Genomic DNA, 20715 nt, shown 5'->3' with positions numbered 1-20715 from the left:
ATTATAGAGAGGTCTTTGTAGCCGAGGGCTGTGCGGGTAAAATCGAAGCCTGTGCGATTGAAGTTTGCTTTTCTGGTGAGAATCTCCTTATTATTTCTTGTTATAGGCCCCTACAAGGCAACCAAATTTCAGAAACTGAATGGCTTAGATTTTTTACTCAATTTGATAATATTAACGGATGTGGCAATAATACTAATAAATGCATATTTGTAGGTGATTTTAACTCTCATAGTCCTTCGTGGGGATCCTCTTTCCTCTGTCAATCGGGTGCAATTGAGGATACGGAGCTTGTTCTTATAAGTGACGGTGCTCCGTCCTATCTGGGCAATGCTTCGTGCGGCCCCTCGATCATAGATCTGGCGTTTTGCCATGCTTCCATTGCTACTAGATTTAGAAGTCAAACCTTGAATGATACCTAGAGTGAAGATCATTTCCCGGTTTTGATTGCGTCTTCAGTAATTAGAGGTTCCTCTCTTTCGCCTCGGAGACGGACTCTAATATAACAAATACACGGATTGGAAATTGTTTAGTTTGGTTATGGACAGGGATCTGAGATTACTAATGCCATCTTGGCAATCTGTTTCTACAGAATTATATTCGACTTTTCTAGCGATTGTCGAAAATGCTTTGATAAAGGCTTCCCCGGGGAATCCACGGAACCCTCCTCCCTCTTCTCCTCATCCCCCTTGTATTTGGTGGTCTGAGGAGTGCGACGATCTTATATCTGTAAGAAGAGAGAAACTACAAACCTTCTTAAGAACAGGAAAGTCTTCGGATTACAATTCTTATAGTCGCCAATGTAGTGAAACAAGAAGAGAGCTCAAGAGGATTAAACTTGATAAGTTTAAGAAATTCGCGGAATCCCTTAAAAGGGACACAAGTCCCAAAATTGTTTGGGACACAATGAAGAGGTTCGATTCTAGATGGAACCGAACCAAAACGGGAAGAGCTATTCCAATGGAAAAAATTGAGAGTGTTCGCAATCAGATTGATGACCTCTTCCCTTCTTAGGCTCCCCCGCCCATTCCTGCCTCTTCTCTTTTTTCTCCGGGTACCGATCTTTTCCTTGACTTGCCTTTTCTTCCTGAGGAGCTCGAGTGGGCTCTGGATTCGGTAAATATCGGTTCCAGTCCCGGGTTAGATGGTATAGATTACAGGCCGGGTTATTAAGAATTTCTCCCCTCTAGGTAAGTCTTTTCTTCTTAAAATTTACAACCTCTTGTTTGAGGAGGGTAGTTATCCTAATGAATGGAGAGATTATTTGGTCTTTTTTTATCCCAAAACAAGGTTCTAATAATAAATTTAGACCCATATCACTTTCCTCGTGCCTTTGTAAGGTCATGGAGAGGCTGATTACTAATAGGCTTCTTTGGTGACTTGAGATTAATAGGCTTATCCCGGACTCACAATACGGTTTCAGAAAGCAAAGAAGTTGTCTTGATAACTTGACAATTTTATATACAGATATTCTTATAGGTTTCGAAGAAAGGCGTTCTACTCCAGCTGCATTTCTGGACGTAAAGTCGGCGTATGACTCCGTTCTTCCGGACGACTTCGTTGATAAATTGGCTTCTCTTGGTCTTTCTCCCTTGATTAAAACATTTATATTTAATTTGTTGTAATCTAAAATTACAACGGGTAATTATTAAATTATTTATAATAAAACTATAGAATAGCCTTTCAAAAGACTTCGAGGAAATTGTCTTTCGAAAGACTCCTCAATTTACGCCGACGCGGACGCGGAAGTTCATTAAGCTTCCGCGTCAATCAAACTATTGCGATATGCATAAGAATGTGCGAAGACGCATTTCGACATACGTGGAACCGCGGAAGTTCATCAAACTTCCACGTCAGTATTGCGAGATGCATAGGAATGTGCGACAACGCATTTTGACAATTGCGGAACCGCGGGAGTACAGCGAGATTGCGAATGCGCTCGGTCACTGACCGACCTCATTCGGGGGACCGTCGAACCCGGTGGAAAAGCGCCGACAGGGCATAACTCAAAACAATATAAGGGACCGTCGAAGAAGCCGCGACGGAAAGTAGTACACCGGAGACTCTGCCCGTGCCGTTCTTGTAAGTCGTGTCGCGAAAGTTTACATTATAACGAAGCGCGTACGAGTTATAGTAATTGTGAAAGGCAAATACAAGTGTAAGTTAGTGAGTGTAAAAGGGGCGGTGAAATAAAGTTTCAGTTTAAAGTGAAAAAAAGTGAAGTTCATTCAACAACGCCTACACCTTGTTCCACCTGCGAATCCGAGCTCTTCCTAGTCTGCCCGCCTGTGCCTACCGAGTTCCAACTCGTAAGGTCAAAAGATCCCGAAAATAATAACGTTTTGCCGCAAGCCGTCACCAACCGGCGACGCGGCACAACAAATTCTATTTCTTTTAGGAAGGTTTCATTTAGCTACCACGGGGTTGATGAGAGGAGGTTCGCTTACCGGGGTCTCCCGCAGGGTAGTGTTATGAGCCCTATACTGTATACGATATATGTGAGTCATGTAGAGGATTTTCTTCAGAATGATGTGCATATTCTTCAATACGCGGACGATATTTGTCTTTATTCATCCTCCCAGTCGGAGGCAGAGGGTGTCAGGAAACTTGAGCGCTCCATCCTGCGGATTGACCAAAAATTAAAGGAGATTGGGTTGGTGTTATCTCCATTAAAAATTCAGTTTTGTATTTTCAATAAGACCAGAATGAAAAACAAAATTACTTTGATAGTTTCTGGTATAACAATTCATCCCTCGGACGTGATCTCTTTTTTAGGAATCACGTTTCATAAGAATTTAAATTGGAAATTTCATATGCTTAAATTAGAAAAAAGGTGTTCAAATTCAATTAGGACCCTCAAATGTCTCGGTAAAAAATGGTGGGGATCTGATCTCTATGTGTTAAGGAGAGTATATAGGGCTTTGGTCCGCTCTAGGCTGGAATACGCGAGATTTCTGGTGGACTCCGTTTCTAGGGATTTATCCGTGAAGTTGGATAAGATACAGATGAGGGCGATCAGACTTGTTATGGGTTACAGGAGCTCTACGCCCCTTAATGTAATGCTTGCGGAGCTTCGGGAACCTTCACTCTTTTTTAGGTTTAAATATTTGGCTCTGGGCTTTAGAGCTTGGTCTAATACATCGCATCCTCTTATCAACAAATTAACACACCTTAACTCTATCCGTTCCATTCTTCAGGGGAGGCGAATGACTAATCCCTTTTTAGAGGCATTTGCTGCCTTTCAAGAATATATTGCTTTTGTTCTTCAAAGGGAATATCCGATGTGCTTTCCAAGTAATTATGAGGCTCTTTTCGCTCATGTGGAGGTGGACGTGTGTTCTGGTCACGTAATTAAAAGATACGACCCTTCTCCTTCTAACAAATTTAATGAGATTTTCGGTCACGCCTTGCTTTCGAACAGGGCCATTTTCACGGATGGGTCAATTAAAAAGGAGGGTGAGACCTCTGCGGGTTTCTCCGTGGTTCTACAATCCGGAGATATACTTTTCAGTTCATCTACTTTTGGTTTTTTGTCTTCCTTTACTGTGGAATCAATGGCTATTTTGAAGGCTCTTCGAATCTGCGAGAAGCAGAAATAGACCGAAGCCTTTATTTTCTCTGACTTGTTGTCCAATATACTTGCGATTTCCTCTATTTTTGATCCTTCCCGTGGCTCTTTCCTAGTTTTAGAAATGAGAAATCTTTTGGTTGAGTTTAAGAGAAAGGGTTGGAATATAAATTTGGTTTGGATTCTTTCGCATAGACATGGAAATGAGCTAGCGGACAGGGCTGCTAAGTCAGCCTGTGATTACCCCCGTGGTGACGTGTGACGTCAGTGAGGTCCCTCATAGGGAATTGAAGCGATTTTGGAGGAGCGTCTCTTTCAGGGATTCGATCGAGTGGGGATATGAGGAGAGGATTTTCAGAGGCTCCAGATTCTTTTCTTTCTTTTTCGATGGGGATGATTTCGACTTCAGGAGATCGTGGTTTGATGGTCTGATTGGTAGAAGAGCATTCTCAACGATTAATCGTTTGAGAAGTGGTCATTCATCCCTTAGGGATAGCTTGTTCAGGTTCCTTATTGTGGACTCCCCAGAGTGTCTATACTGTGGGGAACTAGAGACTCCAGAACATGTTTTTTGGTCTTGTTTTTGTTACGAAGAGCAGCGTTTGACATTAATCGAGGCGCTGACCAAGCTGTTTGGATGTGGCCCTTTTTATTAGGAATTTTAACTCCAAATCCCCTCTCCGGAGGTGGCTTTCATTTTTGAAATATTTGTGTGCTCTATACCGACTTTTATTTGACTCGAGTCCTTGCTCCCGGTCTCCTGCGAATTAACTTATTTATTTAATCTTGTCCAGTGTTCGTGATTTCATTGATATGTTATAATAATGTGTGCTCTGCTTCAGTTGAGTTATGATACACTTATTCTATCAGTTTTTAGACTTAAGTTGTGAAGCGTGTTGTATTTCTAACTCTAAGATATTTTAGTTCTTTTGTCGCTGTTAGAATTAATTTAATTTTCAGTTTTATATAAAGTCATTATTGCTAGGGTAAAATGAATTCTAATTTTTAGTTACTAGTCACGGGTTGTGATAGTCTATGTCCTTTGCTTGGACAAGGAGAGATATCTCTCCTTTTAGCCTAGGGGCTTTGCGCGCGGATGCGTGGATGTCTTCCCCTCTTAGGAATGACATTCCCAGTTTAGATATTTCTCTACTGTATTTGTAATTTTACTTTTTCTGTAAATCCTATTATGATTGGAACGTTTTTATTGAGGCGTTCATGTAAACAAGTTTTTATTAAATGATATACACGATATATTGTCCGTCTCTTTTATTGAATCCTCGTATCACTGCGCTATCAGGTTATGGGTCCAGGATACAGTGCAAGAAATGAAATATACGACTGAGGTATTAACAAGCTACTTCTGTTCAAATCTCTCGATTTGAGTCAGGTACGAACAAATAGAGAAACTAACCTCTTCAGGCGAGTGACCCTATCGACAATGTCGACACCGCAATCGTCCGTACATAATCCGTTCCCAACTGAGCGTCTGAAAGGTAAAGAGAACTACCAGACGTGGAAAGTAAGCATGCAGGCCGTCTTGAAAATCAAGGATCTGTGGGGATGCGTCACAAGACAACAGGAATACATCGGGAACGTTAGCAAGATCAGTCGCGCCAAAGTAAGAATTATTCTAAGCATAGATCCAATGCTTTATGTGCATGTGAAAGATTTGTCTACGGCAAAAGAAGTGTGGGAAAGTCTTCAAAAGGCGTTCGAAGACTCAGGTCTTACGAGAAGAGTCAGCCTGATAAAGACAATGACAACGACTAAATTATCAGACTGTACCACGGTGGACGAATACGTGAACAGAATCATAACTGCAGCACATCAGTTATGAAGCACTAACCTCAATGTACCGGATGAATGGATATAGGGTCGTTATTATTAGTCGGACTCCCCGAGGAGTACAGACCCATGATTATGGCCTTAGAAAACTCTGGAATGGAAATCTCAGCTGATTTGGTAAAAATAAAAATCCTACAGGAAGTGAAGAACAAGGAGAGCGGCACAGCACTTTATACAAAACGAGATAAATCTAAAGTGAAGAGCAATAAGAGACTTTGCTGCTTCAGATGCGACGGACATGGACATTTCGCAAAAGAATGTACAAAAAGAATCGGCAATCACAACTTAGGTGGCAATAAAACGAAGGCTTCAAGCTTGGGATCAAATAACGAAAAAAATCGACCAAAATAAGAATGTAAGTCGAAAGAAGAAAAAACGTTTTGCGCCTTTTACACTTTGGATTGTTTAGATACATTAACCTGGTATGTGGATTCGTGCGATTCCACACATGTTATTTCCAGCGACGAATGCTTCGAGAAGATCAACGGTAAAACGGATACGTCCATTTAAATTGCAAGCGGTCGTATAAAAACTCAGGCAATTGGAAATACCAAACTGCAAGTTGTCAGGTAAAATGACGCTGAGACATTCAAAGTTACAGATCTTCTGCATGTACCCGATAGCAAGGTAAATTTACTTTCTGTATATAAAATAGTAAACAAAGGTTTTTCAGTTACATTTGCACCGAGTGGCAGTAAAATCACCAATTCAAGCGGAGAGTTGGTGGCAACTATGAGCGAAGAAAATGGCATATGCAAATTGGACACAGCATCAAAGCCTCAGGTATATACGACTACATGCAAACGCTCTGAAGAATTATGGCACAAACGTCTCGGCCATATAAATCGTCGAAGCATGCTTCTCCTAAACCAAGGGATGGCTACTGGAATAAAATATAACGAAAACTCGAACTTCCGACTTACACTTCATGCGTGAAAGGTAAGCTAAGTCTTTAACCAACAGGAAACGCGCGCGTCACAAATCCTGGAATTGGTACACTCAGATTTGTGCGGTCCAATGAAGAACGCTTCCATCGGAGGATCGAAATACTTCCTAACTCTAATAGACGACAAAACTAGGAAGGTTTTTGTATATTTTTTAAAGTCAAAGGAGTTCAGGTCATAGGAGGATCAGGTTGTAAGTTGTTTTGAAGACTTTCAGGCTCAGGTCGAGAACGAAACTGGTTGGAGAATTAAAAAGCTAAGGACAGACAACGGGCGAGAGTACGTCAACCGAAATCTAGAAAGGATATTAAGAAGTTCAGGGATTAAACATCAGTTTCCGTATTCCCTGCAGCTAAACGGGCTTGGCGAACGAATGAACCGCACTTTAGTAGAAAAAGTACGATCCATGCTGATTGAATCAAATTTACTCGTTTATTATTGGGTCGAGGCTATATCTACGGCAGCCTATCTCATAAACACGACGCCGACGAAAGGATTAAAGAACATAACATCAGAGGAGGAGTGGACAAGGAAGAAACCATATCTTGCGCATCTTCGTGTATTTGGTTGTAGAGCGCTCTGGCATATATCCTAAAAGAGAAACGTCAAAAATGGGATCCGAAAGTCAGAGAATGCACTTTCGTTGGATATTGTACTGATTCAACAGGTTATCGTTTAATGGATCCAGTTATAAGGACGATTTTTAAAAGCAAAGATGTTTTTTACGAAACTTCACAGAATACCGCAAATACATCAAAAGAAGAAGACGAAAATAACTGGGGATTCAAACCCTTTTACAACGTTAAAGAGGACCACAACGACGGAAATGACCAAGAAGAAGACGCCGAGGTAATTTCAAGCAACAAATCTGGACAAGATAACTAGTTTGACGCCGATTCGGAAGCAGAAGTCTCAGAGGCTGAAGAACTATCAGAGCAGTCTAACGACACGAAAGATGACCACGATGAGACTGAAATAGATCAGACAACCAACATTCAAGATCGCGCTCCAATGCAACCTGCGCTTAAAAAGTCACAGAGAACTCGAAAACCGAAAAATTATGGAGATGACTTTCTTACCTACTTGATTACAAGTGATGTTTTTACGGATCCAGTCAACATAGAAGAAGCATGGACGAAATCGTCGTCCGCATTACCTGAAAATGAAATACAATCTTTGAAGAAAATTCAAACTTGGACACTGGTCGACAAGACAAGAAAATCCTAGATACAAAATGGGTATTCAAAATCAAAGTAAACGCCGCGGGAAAAATCGAAAAGTACAAAGCTCGATTGGTTATGAGAGGATGTTCACAGGTAACAGGTATTGACTATAATGAAGTATATTCTCCGGTAGTTCAATATAATTCAGTTAGACTACTACTTGCCTTAGCAGTCAAACACGACTGCTATCATAGGGCTGCTATCCGTCCGGTTTTCCCCGGATTTGTCCTAGTTTTACGAGCGTCCGGGGACGTCCGGAGGGATTTTTCAAAGTAGTCCGGGTTTTTCGAGCGCGTGACATAAGGCGGTGGGTTCCGACGCTCGTCACATTTCGAGACTGTTTCTTTACACTATATGTGCCCAATCAGACCAATCAGAGATTGTCCCTAAAATCGCCATTATGCGCAGTAGTATATCTTGTATCAGCATCAACACTTTACGTTGATTCGTTAGTTCTGAAAGTAAGACTTAAGAGCCAATCACGTTCGATTGTTACTAAGCGGTTTGTTCTGCTGAATACGCTCTGTGTCTGTTGATAATTGTATTGTATACATTGGCCTGTAGCTGTAGCGGTTGAAGGGTGGCAGTGGAGCGAGCCGAGCGAGGAAATTTGCTTTTTTGGGTACTACAGCAATAAATTTTTGTTATTCTGTTTTTTGTTTCGTGGATAATCTTTTATAATATGGACCTGTGAATTGTGATACATATAATAAATTGCTGAGAATTTCTAACTTTCATTTTCAGAGCAAATGTTATATTTTTATCAATATGCCAAAACATAAATGTACGTTCAATACTGAATCACAACAAAAGTTTCCAATGTTCAAAAAACAGAAATTTTTGATTGGGAAGTTTTATGTACAATATGCGATTCAAAATTTTTAATTGCTAATAAGGGAGTTGCTGATATAAATAAGCATATTGCCACATTAAAACATAAAACGAGACTCCAACGTCAAGCAGGAACTTCAAGATCTGTCATGGAAACATATATTACTAAAAGGGGAGGACGCGAGGACCGGGAAACGGATCTGAATGAAACTTTTTCCCATAATAGCCCTTCACTAATAGTAAAACATAGTGAAGCGCTAGCGCGCAACTCTCAGCCGTTTTCGAGAAAAAAATTCGTGAAAACTTTGCGACGCAAGTCTACCGGTTCGCTAGCGGAGATCTTCGATGAAACGGCGTAGCCGCGCAGCTAAGGCGCGTGTCTGCTACATCGCTGGCCCGGGTTCGATTCCCGTTGATCTTTTGCAAATCTTTTTTTTATTACTTTATTTTTTTTTCCTTATTAGCATTAATGATAAAAATGTTAAAAATTGAAGCAAAATAAATAAATTTAATAATTTTAATAAAAAATAAGCAAAATAAAAGGAAATGCGTACCTTACCTTTACAAAATGTTTTCAATACACAGTAATTAATAATAATTATTTCTCGCTGCTTCTCAAATGTTATAAATAAGTTTGAGGACAATAATTAATTGTAAGTTGGAGCACTTTTGAAATAATAAAACATAATAAATTATTTTTTATACTATTTAATCAATGAACAAGAATATAAAGAAATATATGTATATATACTGATATTACATAGAAATATATTGTTTTTCTGTAGAAGGCTTTTAATGAAACTTATTCATTGTCACTTTCGATGCCCTGCGGATATCGTTCACAATGTCCTACATGATAATTATCGTAAAAACATTTAAAACAAAGATATATCATACACCAGGCACATCTTATAAAAGAAATTTCTTTACAGACGCTACAGTTTTGCTTTTCAAGCATTATTGGAAAGCAGATTTTGTTGACATTTAAAAAACAGGTTCTCTCTTCCACTAATTTTGCAGCATACCAGGCATATTTTATCATATTTGTGAAAGAAGGAGCGCTTAATTGGTGGTGAACTAGAGAATGAATTTTTATAGCATCTTCACGAGATGCTATTTCCCTTTGTTCTTTTATTAACGCAGGAGCATTTTGCAATCTTTTTATCAAATTCTTTACCTGTCGATAAAAATAAACGTCGCAAGGCTGACGTGACAAAATGGGGTGCATAAAAAGATTGCAAAATGCTCCTGCGTTAATAAAAGAACAAAGGGAAATAGCATCTCGTGAAGATGCTATAAAAATTCATTCTCTAGTTCACCACCAATTAAGCGCTCCTTCTTTCACAAATATGATAAAATATGCCTGGTATGCTGCAAAATTAGTGGAAGAGAGAACCTGTTTTTCAAATGTCAACGAAATCTGCTTTCCAATAATGCTTGGAAAGCAAAACTGTAGCGTCTGTAAAGAAATTTCTTTTATAAGATGTGCCTGGTGTATGATATATCTTTGTTTTAAATGTTTTTACGATAATTATCATGTAGGACATTGTGAACGATATCCGCAGGGCATCGAAAGTGACAATGAATAAGTTTCATTAAAAGCCTTCTACAGAAAAACAATATATTTCTATGTAATATCAGTATATATACATATATTTCTTTATATTCTTGTTCATTGATTAAATAGTATAAAAAATAATTTATTATGTTTTATTATTTCAAAAGTGCTCCAACTTACAATTAATTATTGTCCTCAAACTTATTTATAACATTTGAGAAGCAGCGAGAAATAATTATTATTAATTACTGTGTATTGAAAACATTTTGTAAAGGTAAGGTACGCATTTCCTTTTATTTTGCTTATTTTTTATTAAAATTATTAAATTTATTTATTTTGCTTCAATTTTTAACATTTTTATCATTAATGCTAATAAGGAAAAAAAAATAAAGTAAAAAAAAAAGATTTGCAAAAGATCAACGGGAATCGAACCCGGGCCAGCGATGTAGCAGACACGCGCCTTAGCTGCGCGGCTACGCCGTTTCATCGAAGATCTCCGCTAGCGAACCGGTAGACTTGCGTCGCAAAGTTTTCATGAATTTTTTTCTCGAAAACGGCTGAGAGTTGCGCGCTAGCGCTTCACTATGTTTTACTATTAGTGAAGGGCTATTATGGGAAAAAGTTTCATTCAGATCCGTTTCCCGGTCCTCGCGTCCTCCCCTTGTAAGCTTGAAACCGATGACAATATTAGAGCAGCAGAAGGTGCTATAGCATTTCACACAGTCAGTCACCATATGTCTTTCAATTCATTAGACTGTACAAAATTCCTTGAACAAGGAATTGTTTTCGGACTCAAATACGACAAAGAAGATATTGTGCAATCGCACTAAGGCAATTGCAATAGTAAACAACGTGCTGGCTCCTTTGTCAACCACTGAACTTCTGAACGACTTACAAAACGTTGCATTTGTAAGCGTATCTATTGATGCTAGGGTAATTCTTCAGTTTAGCTACAGCAGCACAAAAAACGATGAACTTAGGTTCATTCGACGCGTTTTTGCACGAAACGAAAGAATCTGGCAGAAAAAAGTGTTGCTCTGCCCCGCAAAACGAGATATTAACGGTTAAAGTTGACAGGAATCAGGTTATGATTCCTATCATACCGACGAGATGCAGCAACACTGAACGTGCCCTGCGGCCATATGCGCATGCTCAGAGGTCGCACGCGCATGTAAAACTGCGCCAATTTTAAATGAATCAATTGTGCAGAATAACCAAGCATCTCGATTCAAGCAGTTAGGTCTCACGCTGGGAGTTTCATTAGTTTAATTATGCGTGGGAAGCGCGCGCGCGCGCGCGCGCACACACACACACACACACACACACACACGGGGGGGGGTGCGAGAGGGGGGGGCTTTCGGCCACCCCCCCCCCCGCACCCACCCCGCCGGCAGCGTGGACCTCGCTTTACAACATAAAGTACATGCTAAGTTGTAAAGCGAAATTATAAAGTACATGCATGGGGGGGGGGGTGCAAGGGAGAAAAACCTTCCTGTTCACGTGCGCTCACGCATGTAAGCCCCCTTGCACCCCTCCATGCATGTGCTTTATAATTTCGCTTTACAACTTAGCATGTACTTTAAGTTGTAAAGCGAGGTCAACGCTGCCTACCGGCGGGGTGGGTGCGGGAAAGGAGAGGCCGAAGGCCCCCCTCTCGCACCCCCCCCCCCGTGTGTGTGTGTGTGTGTGCTTCCCACGCATAATTAAACTAAAGAAACTCCCAGCGTGAGACCTAACTGCTTGAATCGAGATGCTTGGTTATTCTGCACGATTGATTCATTTAAAATTGGCGCAGTTTTACATGCGCGTGCAACCACTGAGCATGCGCATATGGCCGCAGGGCACGTTCAGTGTTGCTGCATCTCGTCGGTATGATAGGAATCATAACCTGATTCCTGTCAACTTTAACCGTTAATATCTCGCTTCGCGGGGCAGAGCGACACTTTTTTCTGCCAGATTCGGTCGTTTTGTGCAAAAACGCGTCAATTAAGCCCAAGTTGAACGAAATCGGTGAGGAGGCCACTATTCTTCAGATTTACCAAAAATTCTTCGACAATGAACTTTCTTTCATGTTCCTCATTCACTCGACTATGAATATATTCCATACAAAATCAAAAAATTAGAAAAAGATGATAATTCTATTAAAGAAACAAAAAAGATACTGCTATCTATCACTAAAAATTTGGAAGACAGAATAACAAATAATTTCGTACCGCTCAAAGTTTAAAATTTTTGAAAAAGTTCTCAGGTGAACATATAAAAAAAGATTTTCTAAAAAATTCTATATTTTTTTATAAAGAAATAAAAGAATATATCCAAAGCTAGATTGAACCCTTAAATGAGTTTACTGTATTTGAATGGATGGATTTAGCAACAATAACTGAACATATTCCATGGAGCAGTGTTCAATCCTGCCTTTCATTTTTAAATGAAAAAAATATATTACAATAGATGATACCAAACTGTTTGATGAATGGATTTTGAATACATTTTGTCAAGATCTTACTGAACAAGATAAAAAATTGAATATGAATGAATTATGCCTAAAATTTTTCAAAACGCCTAATGCTAATATTTATACTGAATTAATAAAAATCACGCAGTATTTTTTTAGCATTTCTGCTCACAACGCTTCCATTGAAAGAATTTTCTCTTTAATAACGTCTCAGTGGACTAAGGAACGTAACGCTTTGGAATTAAATACTGTTTCTTCATTAATAAAGTTAAAATAGAATTATAAGTTTCTTCTCCCAGCAAACGAAAAAAGATTGAAAAGAATTAAAACGGGATTGCCAGGAATTCAATTAAGGACTTTCCGAATTCCATTGTGTCCAAAAAAGGGATTGAAATAGTTTCAATATCATGGAATTCCTTATTTTGGAAAGAATTTGTCTTTTTTGAATCCCACCCAATTCCAAAATATTATACCACTGAATGCCAGGTTAGGGATTGGAAAGTTTCGTCATGAATTCCATTGAATACCATTGATTCCGTTAACGAAATGAATGCCACTAAATGCCAGGTTAGGGATTGGAAAGTTTCGTGATGAATTCCATTGAATACCATTGATTCCGTCAACGAAATGAATACCATTGGATGCCAAACTAGGAATTAAAAATTTCCGTATTGAATTCCATTAAATTCCGTCTATTCTGACAATAAAATGAATACCATTGAATGCCAGGATAGGGATTGAAAAGTGTCCGTGTTGAACTCCATTGAATTCTGACTATTCCGACAATAAAATAAATACCATTGAATCCCAAATTTGGAAATCAATATGTATATATCGAATTTCATTGAATTCCGGCGATATTTACAATAGAACAAATTCCATTTTATTCCAAATTAAGATTGAAAAACGAGTACAATATGTTAAATTCCTAGTTTTATCCCATCGTTATTTGAGTCTATAATATATATTGAATATGTCATTTCCTATCACTTACAAAATTGAAAGTCATTCTTATGAATTAATTGCAATTTTAAAAGTTCCGTATTAGTTTAATTCTTGGTAACTTTGGGATAAACAGACTAATGTAAAACATTAAATTTTTTAAATATTCAACAGTCGGTATTGTTACATTAAAATAAAACGTTTTATTTACAAAAATCATATTAGACAATTTTTATTGCAAATATATATACAATTAAGTTGACAATAAAATAAATTATATTATTTTTTGTTTTTCAGCGTACAGCGTGAGCTCGATGAGGAGAATTGTATTCTAATCTACCCTCTCCCAGATAGCACAGAGATTCGAAAAAGAATTCTTTTATATATATATATATATATATATATATATATATAATAGGCAGATCCATTAGTATTCGACCAAAAATTGCGGGGGTGGGTTACCGATTTTGATGCCGATTTTTTCCTCGAAAGTACACTAGAAAAAGAGATAATCTTGAAAATTTGAGCCCAATTCAATCAAATCCGGCCGTTGGAGAATTTTTTGAATTTTGAAAAAAGTCCATTTTTCAGTTATTTTCAAAAATTTATATTTCAGCTTCTATATAACTTAGAGACTCGTCTGAGGCCGCATTCTTTTCTATAAACTCTCTACTTTTAAGGAAAAAATATTGGTCATTGGTTTACACTCAAGTCCGGCTTCACGGCGAGCTGCTAACTAAACCACTGTTTTAGAGAAATTTTGCCTGTTTTTGAAATGCTGTCATATCTACAGTTTTCGAAGTAGAGGGTTGATCAACAGCTGATATTTTTTGTTCGGGTATACTCTGAAGAAATCTACCCACTTTTTGCTTGATTGCTTTTATTTCGTTAAGTTATGGCCATCTAAAGCCGATCGATTTTCGAAAAATCGCCATTTTCAGATAGCCAGAACTTTTTTCTTTCAACTCGAAATCCTTTGAAATTTTCAGGGGATATACTTCATTATATTCTTAAATAACCCTTTTGGAATAGAAGTGGTTTCCGAGTTATGAAGTTTTTTAAATGTCAACTTTTCGATTTAATATGACATTTTTTGTGATTTTATCATCAATTTTGTAAATTTAATGTAAATAATTGATATTTTTTGGAAAATATATTCAAAAATAAGGAGCAAAACGGATTGTTTGAGAAAATTGAAGGAAAAAATTAATATTTTTTATTTTGATTTATTTGTTTAAAATTTTTAAAAAGTAAATATTTGTTTATTTTTTTTAATAATATGTTGAATACAAATTTTTAAATAACAATAAAATAACATTAAAAATAACAGTATTAACGTTAGTACTATAGATTTTGAACAATTTTAAACAAATAATAAATTAAAATAAAAAATATTAATTTTTTCTCTCAATTTTCTCAAACAATCCGTTTTGCTCCTTATTTTCGAATATATTTTCCGGAAAATATCAATTATTTACATTAAATTTACAAAATTGATGATAAAACCACAAAAAATGTCATATTAAATCGAAAAGTTGACATTTAAAAAACTTCATAACTCGGAAATTACTTCTATTCCAAAAGGGTTATTTAAGAATATAATGAAGTATATCCCCTGAAAATTTCAAAGGATTTCGAGTTGAAAGAAAAAAGTTCTGGCTATCTGAAAATGGCGATTTTTCGAAAATCGATCGGCTTTAGATGGCCATAACTTAACGAAATAAAAGCAATCAAGCAAAAAGTGGGTAGATTTCTTCAGAGTATACCTGAACAAAAAATATCAGCTGCTGATCAACCCTCTACTTCGAAAACTGTAGATATGACTGCATTTCAAAAATAGGCAAAATTTCTCTAAAACAGTGGTTTAGTTAGCAGCTCGCCGTGAAGCCGGACTTGAGTGTAAACCAATGACCAATTTTTTCCTTAAAAGTAGAGAGTTTACAGAAAAGAATGCGGCCTCAAACGAGTCTCTAAGTTATATAGAAGCTGAGATATAAATTTTTGAAAATGACTGAAAAATGGATTTTTTTCAAAATTCAAAAAATTCTCCAGCGGCCGGATTTGATCGAATCGGGCTCAAATTTTCAAGATTATCTCTTTTTTTAGTGTACTTTCGAGGAAAAAATCGGCATCAAAATCGGTAACCCACCTCCGCAATTTTTGGTCGAAAAGTAATGGATCTGCCTATTATATATATATGTATATATATAAAAGAATTCTTTTTCGATTCTCTGTGCTATCTGGATACTCCGAGTAACAAGCACACTGAGAGAAAAAATGTTTTAAACAAAGTAAATACATTTACTTAAAATTATTGTTTTTGATTGAAGTAAATATTCATTTTATTTAAATAAAAATATCTGATTCCAACTAAATATGTGTATTGTATTAAATAAATTATTTTAAGTCATTATACATTTTCTACATTTAAGTAAAGATTTTATGAAATACAGAATATTATTTATTAAACAAAGTAAACTGTTATTTCAAGATGAGAAATCTAACTTTCTTCACTTTAAAAATTACATCTTAGAAAATGTTTTCTAGAATTAAAATGACAATTATTTTAGTTGAAATTTATATGCTTTTAATATCTTTTTATAAGTAAACATTAATCAAGAAAATAATTTTTTTCTATGTAGTAACATTTTTTTAAGAAAGAATGTTGTATTTAAAATCTATACGCCAAGAAAATAAATATTTAAATCCAATAAAATAATTTCTTGAGCCATGTAATAAATTATTTTCTTGAATAAAGTATGACTTTTGTGGGTTATAAAGTTTACTTTTCTTAATGACAAAATTTTACTTTCTTGAAGAAAATTACTTCTTAGCCGGCTCCTACCCAGGGAATATTTTTTTAAACCAAATAAATATGTTTTTAAATTGTGTTTTTCATTTAAGTAAATATTCATTTAATTTAAATAAAAATGTACAATATCAGAATCAAAATAACAATTTTTTTTAGTTGAAATTTATATGCTTTTTGACACTTAATATCTTGTTTTAAGTAAACATTTATTCTTTAACAAGAAAATAATTTTTTTTTATGTAGTAACATTTTTTTAAGAAAGAGTGTAATATTTAAAATCTATACGCCAAGAAAATAAATGTTTAAATGTAATGAAATAATTTCTTAAGAACCACGTAATAAATCATTTTCTTGAATAAAGTATGACTTTTGTGGATTATAACGTTTCCTTTTCTTAATGACAAAATTTTACCTTTTTGAAGAAAATTACTTCTTAGATGGCTTCTATCAAAGAAATATTCTTTTAAACCAATGTGGCGGTACGCGCCACCAGTGATACACGTCCGCGCGGAAAATGGGTAGTTCGCATCAACGCCGCTTGGCGTCGCATCGCCCGCACATTCTCTCAAGTTCAAAATTCCGCACCGACCGGTATATAGGGAGACTCCCTACGGGACCGAATAAGATATTTTTGGATATTTTCAGGCGCTAGTCGCCTAGGGCAAGAGTTCCCAAGCTCTAAGCCCACACGGCGCCAGTCGTCTGACTACAAATATAAACGTTTATTTAAAAGCATTGATCCTTTCCTATTTTCATAAAAATGTGTGTGTGTGGTCATTACGGGAGGAATTTAAAAAAAATTTCCTAAACCATCTAATGCCATGCAATTCCATAACCTTTACGGATTCCATAGGATTGGATGGAATTAAAAATTTCTTTTTTGGATTCCATGGGATTGGACCATCTCATTTCGAATCCCATCTAATTTCATCTAATTCCGCCAAAAAAGGGATTCAAAGGTATTAAAAAAATTTAATATCTTTTAATCCTTTTTCGTTTGCTGGGCTAACAAAAAAAGAGGTTTTATATGATTCATATAGATGTAACAACTGCATATCTTCAAGGAGATCTCAGTGATGACATCTACGTGCGTCCACCCAAAGAGATGATCAAAAACGGACAAGAAGGCAAGGTATGGAAGCTTCAAAAAGCTATGTACGGGCTCAAACAAAGTGGAAGAGCATGGAACGAAAAGTTGGACTCCACGTTAAAGAAGATGGGCTTTCAACAATCAAAGCCGGACCCCTACATTTACTACAAGTTTGAAGGTGGAAAGATAATAATAATAGCTATTTACGTAGATGACATCATGATTTTAACAAACGACATAAATATTATAAAAGAGACTAAAAAATCCTTAGCGAATAAATTCAGAATGAAAGATTTAGGAGAGATAAAAAATTTTCTCGGAATAAGGATAGAAAGAGATCGACAACGAGGCAAGATACAGATAGATCAAAGCACCTATATACAACGGATACTGGAGAAGTTTCATATGGATGAGGCTAATCCTGCAGATACTCCGTTAAGTCAACATCAATTGTTAACTAAAGAAATGGCTCCGAAGACAGTCGAAGAACTTGGGGACATGAACTCAGTATCCTACCAGGAGGCGGTAGGCAGTATCTTATACGCCACTTTGGGTACCCGACCCGACGTTGCTCAAGCTATCAGTTTAGTTAGCCGTTTCAATCAAAAACCAGGCAAGCCTCACTGGATCTCAGTTAAGCGAATTTTACAGTATCTCAAAAGCACTAACAAAAGAATCTAAAGCTGGAGTATAGCCGTGACGGAAACGCAAGCTTCCGGGCGAACAATCAGGATCAACGTCGTTCGGTCTCAGGGACATTCTTCAGACTCCAGGGAGGCGCTATATCCTGGCAAAGCGAGCGTCAGAAGACCCCTGCCTTGTCAACAACAGAGGCAGAATACATGGCCTTATTCAGTGCTAGTCAAGAAGGACTGGCTGCGCCATTTGTTGAGTGAAATTGACCCCTCTGCGATATCGCAACTCACTAAAATCTTCTGCGATAATAAGGGGGCAGTAGACTTTGCAAGAGACGGTGGATATCGACGCCGTTCAAAACACATCGATGTCTGGCATAATTTTCTGAGGGACCTAGTCAGGAAAGGGGAAATCTCCGTCGTCAGGACCATTACACAAAAGATGATGGCAGACGCCCTAACCAAAGCCTTACCGAAGTTTCAAGAATGCATGAAAGACATGGGTTTATTTTTGTAAAAAGTCCACGATTATCTATTCAAGGGGGGTGTTAGTAAATGATTCGAAAATCGTGGCAGTAGTGCCTAAAATGCAGTTGGCAATAGCGCCATATAGTTTCTTTCTCTTCTTTTGGTACTACATGTCTATATACCTATATATATACGTTTTTATATTCAGCACACGCTCTCTCTCGAATAAACTTCCTTTGAGTACAGTTCACGATATATTGTCCGTCCCTTTTATTGAATCCTCGTATCACTGCGCCATCATTTCTTGTGCGTTGATCTACATTAGTGCTAGTCTACAACCTTGCTTTAAAGGATATTTAAGCTCTAAACCGTAAAAAATTGACCAATCACAATGGAATGTGAGAAGAATACTCGATTAGGTATAGCAAAGGTATAGCTTTGTCGGCAACCTTGTCGCTGTCGCTATCGCTATCGCTATCGCCTATTGTGCAAGAAGCTTTACTGTCGCCAAAAAAGTTAAAAGTTTACCAACTCTTTTTTGACAACCGCAATTGACAAGCTCAACATGGAAATAATACTTTTCAACTAGCAGTTGCCATCGTCTGCAACGTATTGTAGAACCGGCTTTACTGCTTAAAACATGTTTTAAGGTTAGGAGATATATCAGTCATGCAACAAGATGTTTTAAATAATCATAAGACTGAATTAATACAAACTATTATTAAAATTTGTGTAAAGGACTATGCCCAGTTTAAGCCCGGAGTGAACCAGTCATAAGTCATATATTAATTAATCGATAGGGGGTACTAACAAAGTATGAAACAGAAAGTTTTAATTGCCTAATTGAAGTCTGGCGAGCGTACGGACCTAACCTAAATTATAAATTACTAAAAAATAAAAATTTAAAAAATTTATTATTGTTTTAGGCCCGTATTTATAATCAGATCTTATTTCAAGACTGTCTTATTAAGATGCTAATTCGGCTCTGTGATTGGTTCATAACATCTTAAAATTTTTTCTATTTTTTATAGTGTCAGAAATATTCGACCCGAAAAAGAAAAGCCGATTTTTTTCAAAGGGGTGTTTCAGTCCTTAAACATGCGTATGAGCACGTATAAAAAATACGTATCCTTTACTTTTTGTCTAAATCTAGAAAACAACATTTTAAAAGTTCATCAAAATCGGAGTTTATCAAAATACTTCCGTACCTTTCCTTGTTAGTCGGGTTAATGTACCAAATACATTCTCATATTAGGAGATTTTTGGCGACTGTTGATATGGTTTGGTACATATACCAAAGTTGCTATCGGTGGTTGCTATTGGTGCTGATGCAGTTTGGTACACTTTAGTTGCATATACCAGAGTCACGCCAAAAATTGCCTATTATTTCAATGTCTTTGGTATAATCCGTTATCGCCGTCATCGCGGGAAGGCTTGGACGCAGAGAAATCAGATCAGACTAGTGGTACATGGTCATAATAGCGAACTTTGGACAGCACTCAGGGGACTTGTTATAAAATTGTGCCCATGGAACTTTTTAATTCTCTTTTGATGCCATACAATTTTAGCCATGTCTGATTGCTGTTCACCGGGAGCCCAATTTTTCATATGAAACTGGGCAAAACTAGTCCTTTGCGTTTATTCCACGAAGGGAAAATTGCAAGTGATATAAAGCAAAACCAGGTATACATGTTTTAAGCAACAACCACGTCCGTGTGCTGTTGAGCGTCTGAAGTTTCCGATTTTTGAGTCCAACCAAAGTTTGTCGAGTTAAGTAGTGATTTCCCCTCCCGCGTCACCCTACCCTCCCTTGTTCAGCAGTTTACGTTCCGTCTATTGCTTCCTAGTCTATGGTCTAGGGTATATCATGTGTCTATGATTTCGCGGTCTGTCTTTTGCGTCTCGTTTTCCAGAATATTCAGAACATCTTAACACGCAGGGTGTTGGGTGCGGGCAATTTGTCACGAGCTTCAATTGCGCACCTGAAATTATCGAAACTCGCCGGCAGATTATATAAAAAAGCATCGTTGCCAGTACATCGGGATGTTGTACATACATATGTCGACCTGCATGCTGCATGTCTTGCATTTTGTCGACTGTATCGCAAAACTTACTCATGTGTTCACGAACGTCGCCTTCCTCAATTCGATGAAACATTAGTCGCTTTAGTAACAACCATGGTGGAAGAACAAAGGTGTGCTCATACTCGTGATGAATTTCGTACGGTTCTGCGCAGATGCCAGATGTAGCCATTTTTAAGTGGCAGTTTCAAAACATTTAAGGTTGTACCAAGTGACATTGTGACATATCATCATGAGTACGTGTTCAATAAAAACGTGTAAAA

The 20715-nt window shown here is 37.2% G+C and overlaps 1 protein-coding gene and 1 long non-coding RNA gene across 3 annotated transcripts in view; both read right to left on the bottom strand.

The window, feature by feature from the left end:
- Positions 1-11082, bottom strand: part of Sprt (PDZ domain-containing protein sprite) — a 195755-nt gene extending 184673 nt beyond the window's left edge. Inside the window, exons 1-2 of one of the 2 annotated variants that reach the window (XM_077422545.1) lie at positions 7745-7886; positions 7437-7513 (exon numbers count right to left, since the gene is read on the bottom strand). Coding sequence is in view for 1 of the 2 variants with exons in the window: in XM_077422544.1 (XP_077278670.1) it covers positions 10865-10876 (12 nt within the window). In the remaining variant the exon portion in view is untranslated. Of the gene's footprint in view, positions 1-7436; positions 7514-7744; positions 7887-10864 lie in introns of those variants that run through there. The other variant, XM_077422544.1, reaches the window with a different exon arrangement.
- LOC143906450 (uncharacterized) overlaps positions 7884-20715 on the bottom strand; it is a 46042-nt gene continuing 33210 nt past the window's right edge. The window contains exon 6 of the long non-coding RNA XR_013259519.1: positions 7884-7966. This is a non-coding gene — a long non-coding RNA (uncharacterized LOC143906450). The remainder of the gene's footprint in view (positions 7967-20715) is intronic.

This window comes from Temnothorax americanus, unplaced genomic scaffold, assembly GCF_048541705.1.
Source record: "Temnothorax americanus isolate GAGA-0224 unplaced genomic scaffold, ASM4854170v1 Scaffold71, whole genome shotgun sequence".
In the NCBI taxonomy this organism is placed as follows: domain Eukaryota; kingdom Metazoa; phylum Arthropoda; class Insecta; order Hymenoptera; family Formicidae; genus Temnothorax; species Temnothorax americanus.
The sequence above is the reverse complement of the archived record's forward strand: the minus strand, read 5'-3'. Positions and strand labels throughout refer to the sequence as shown.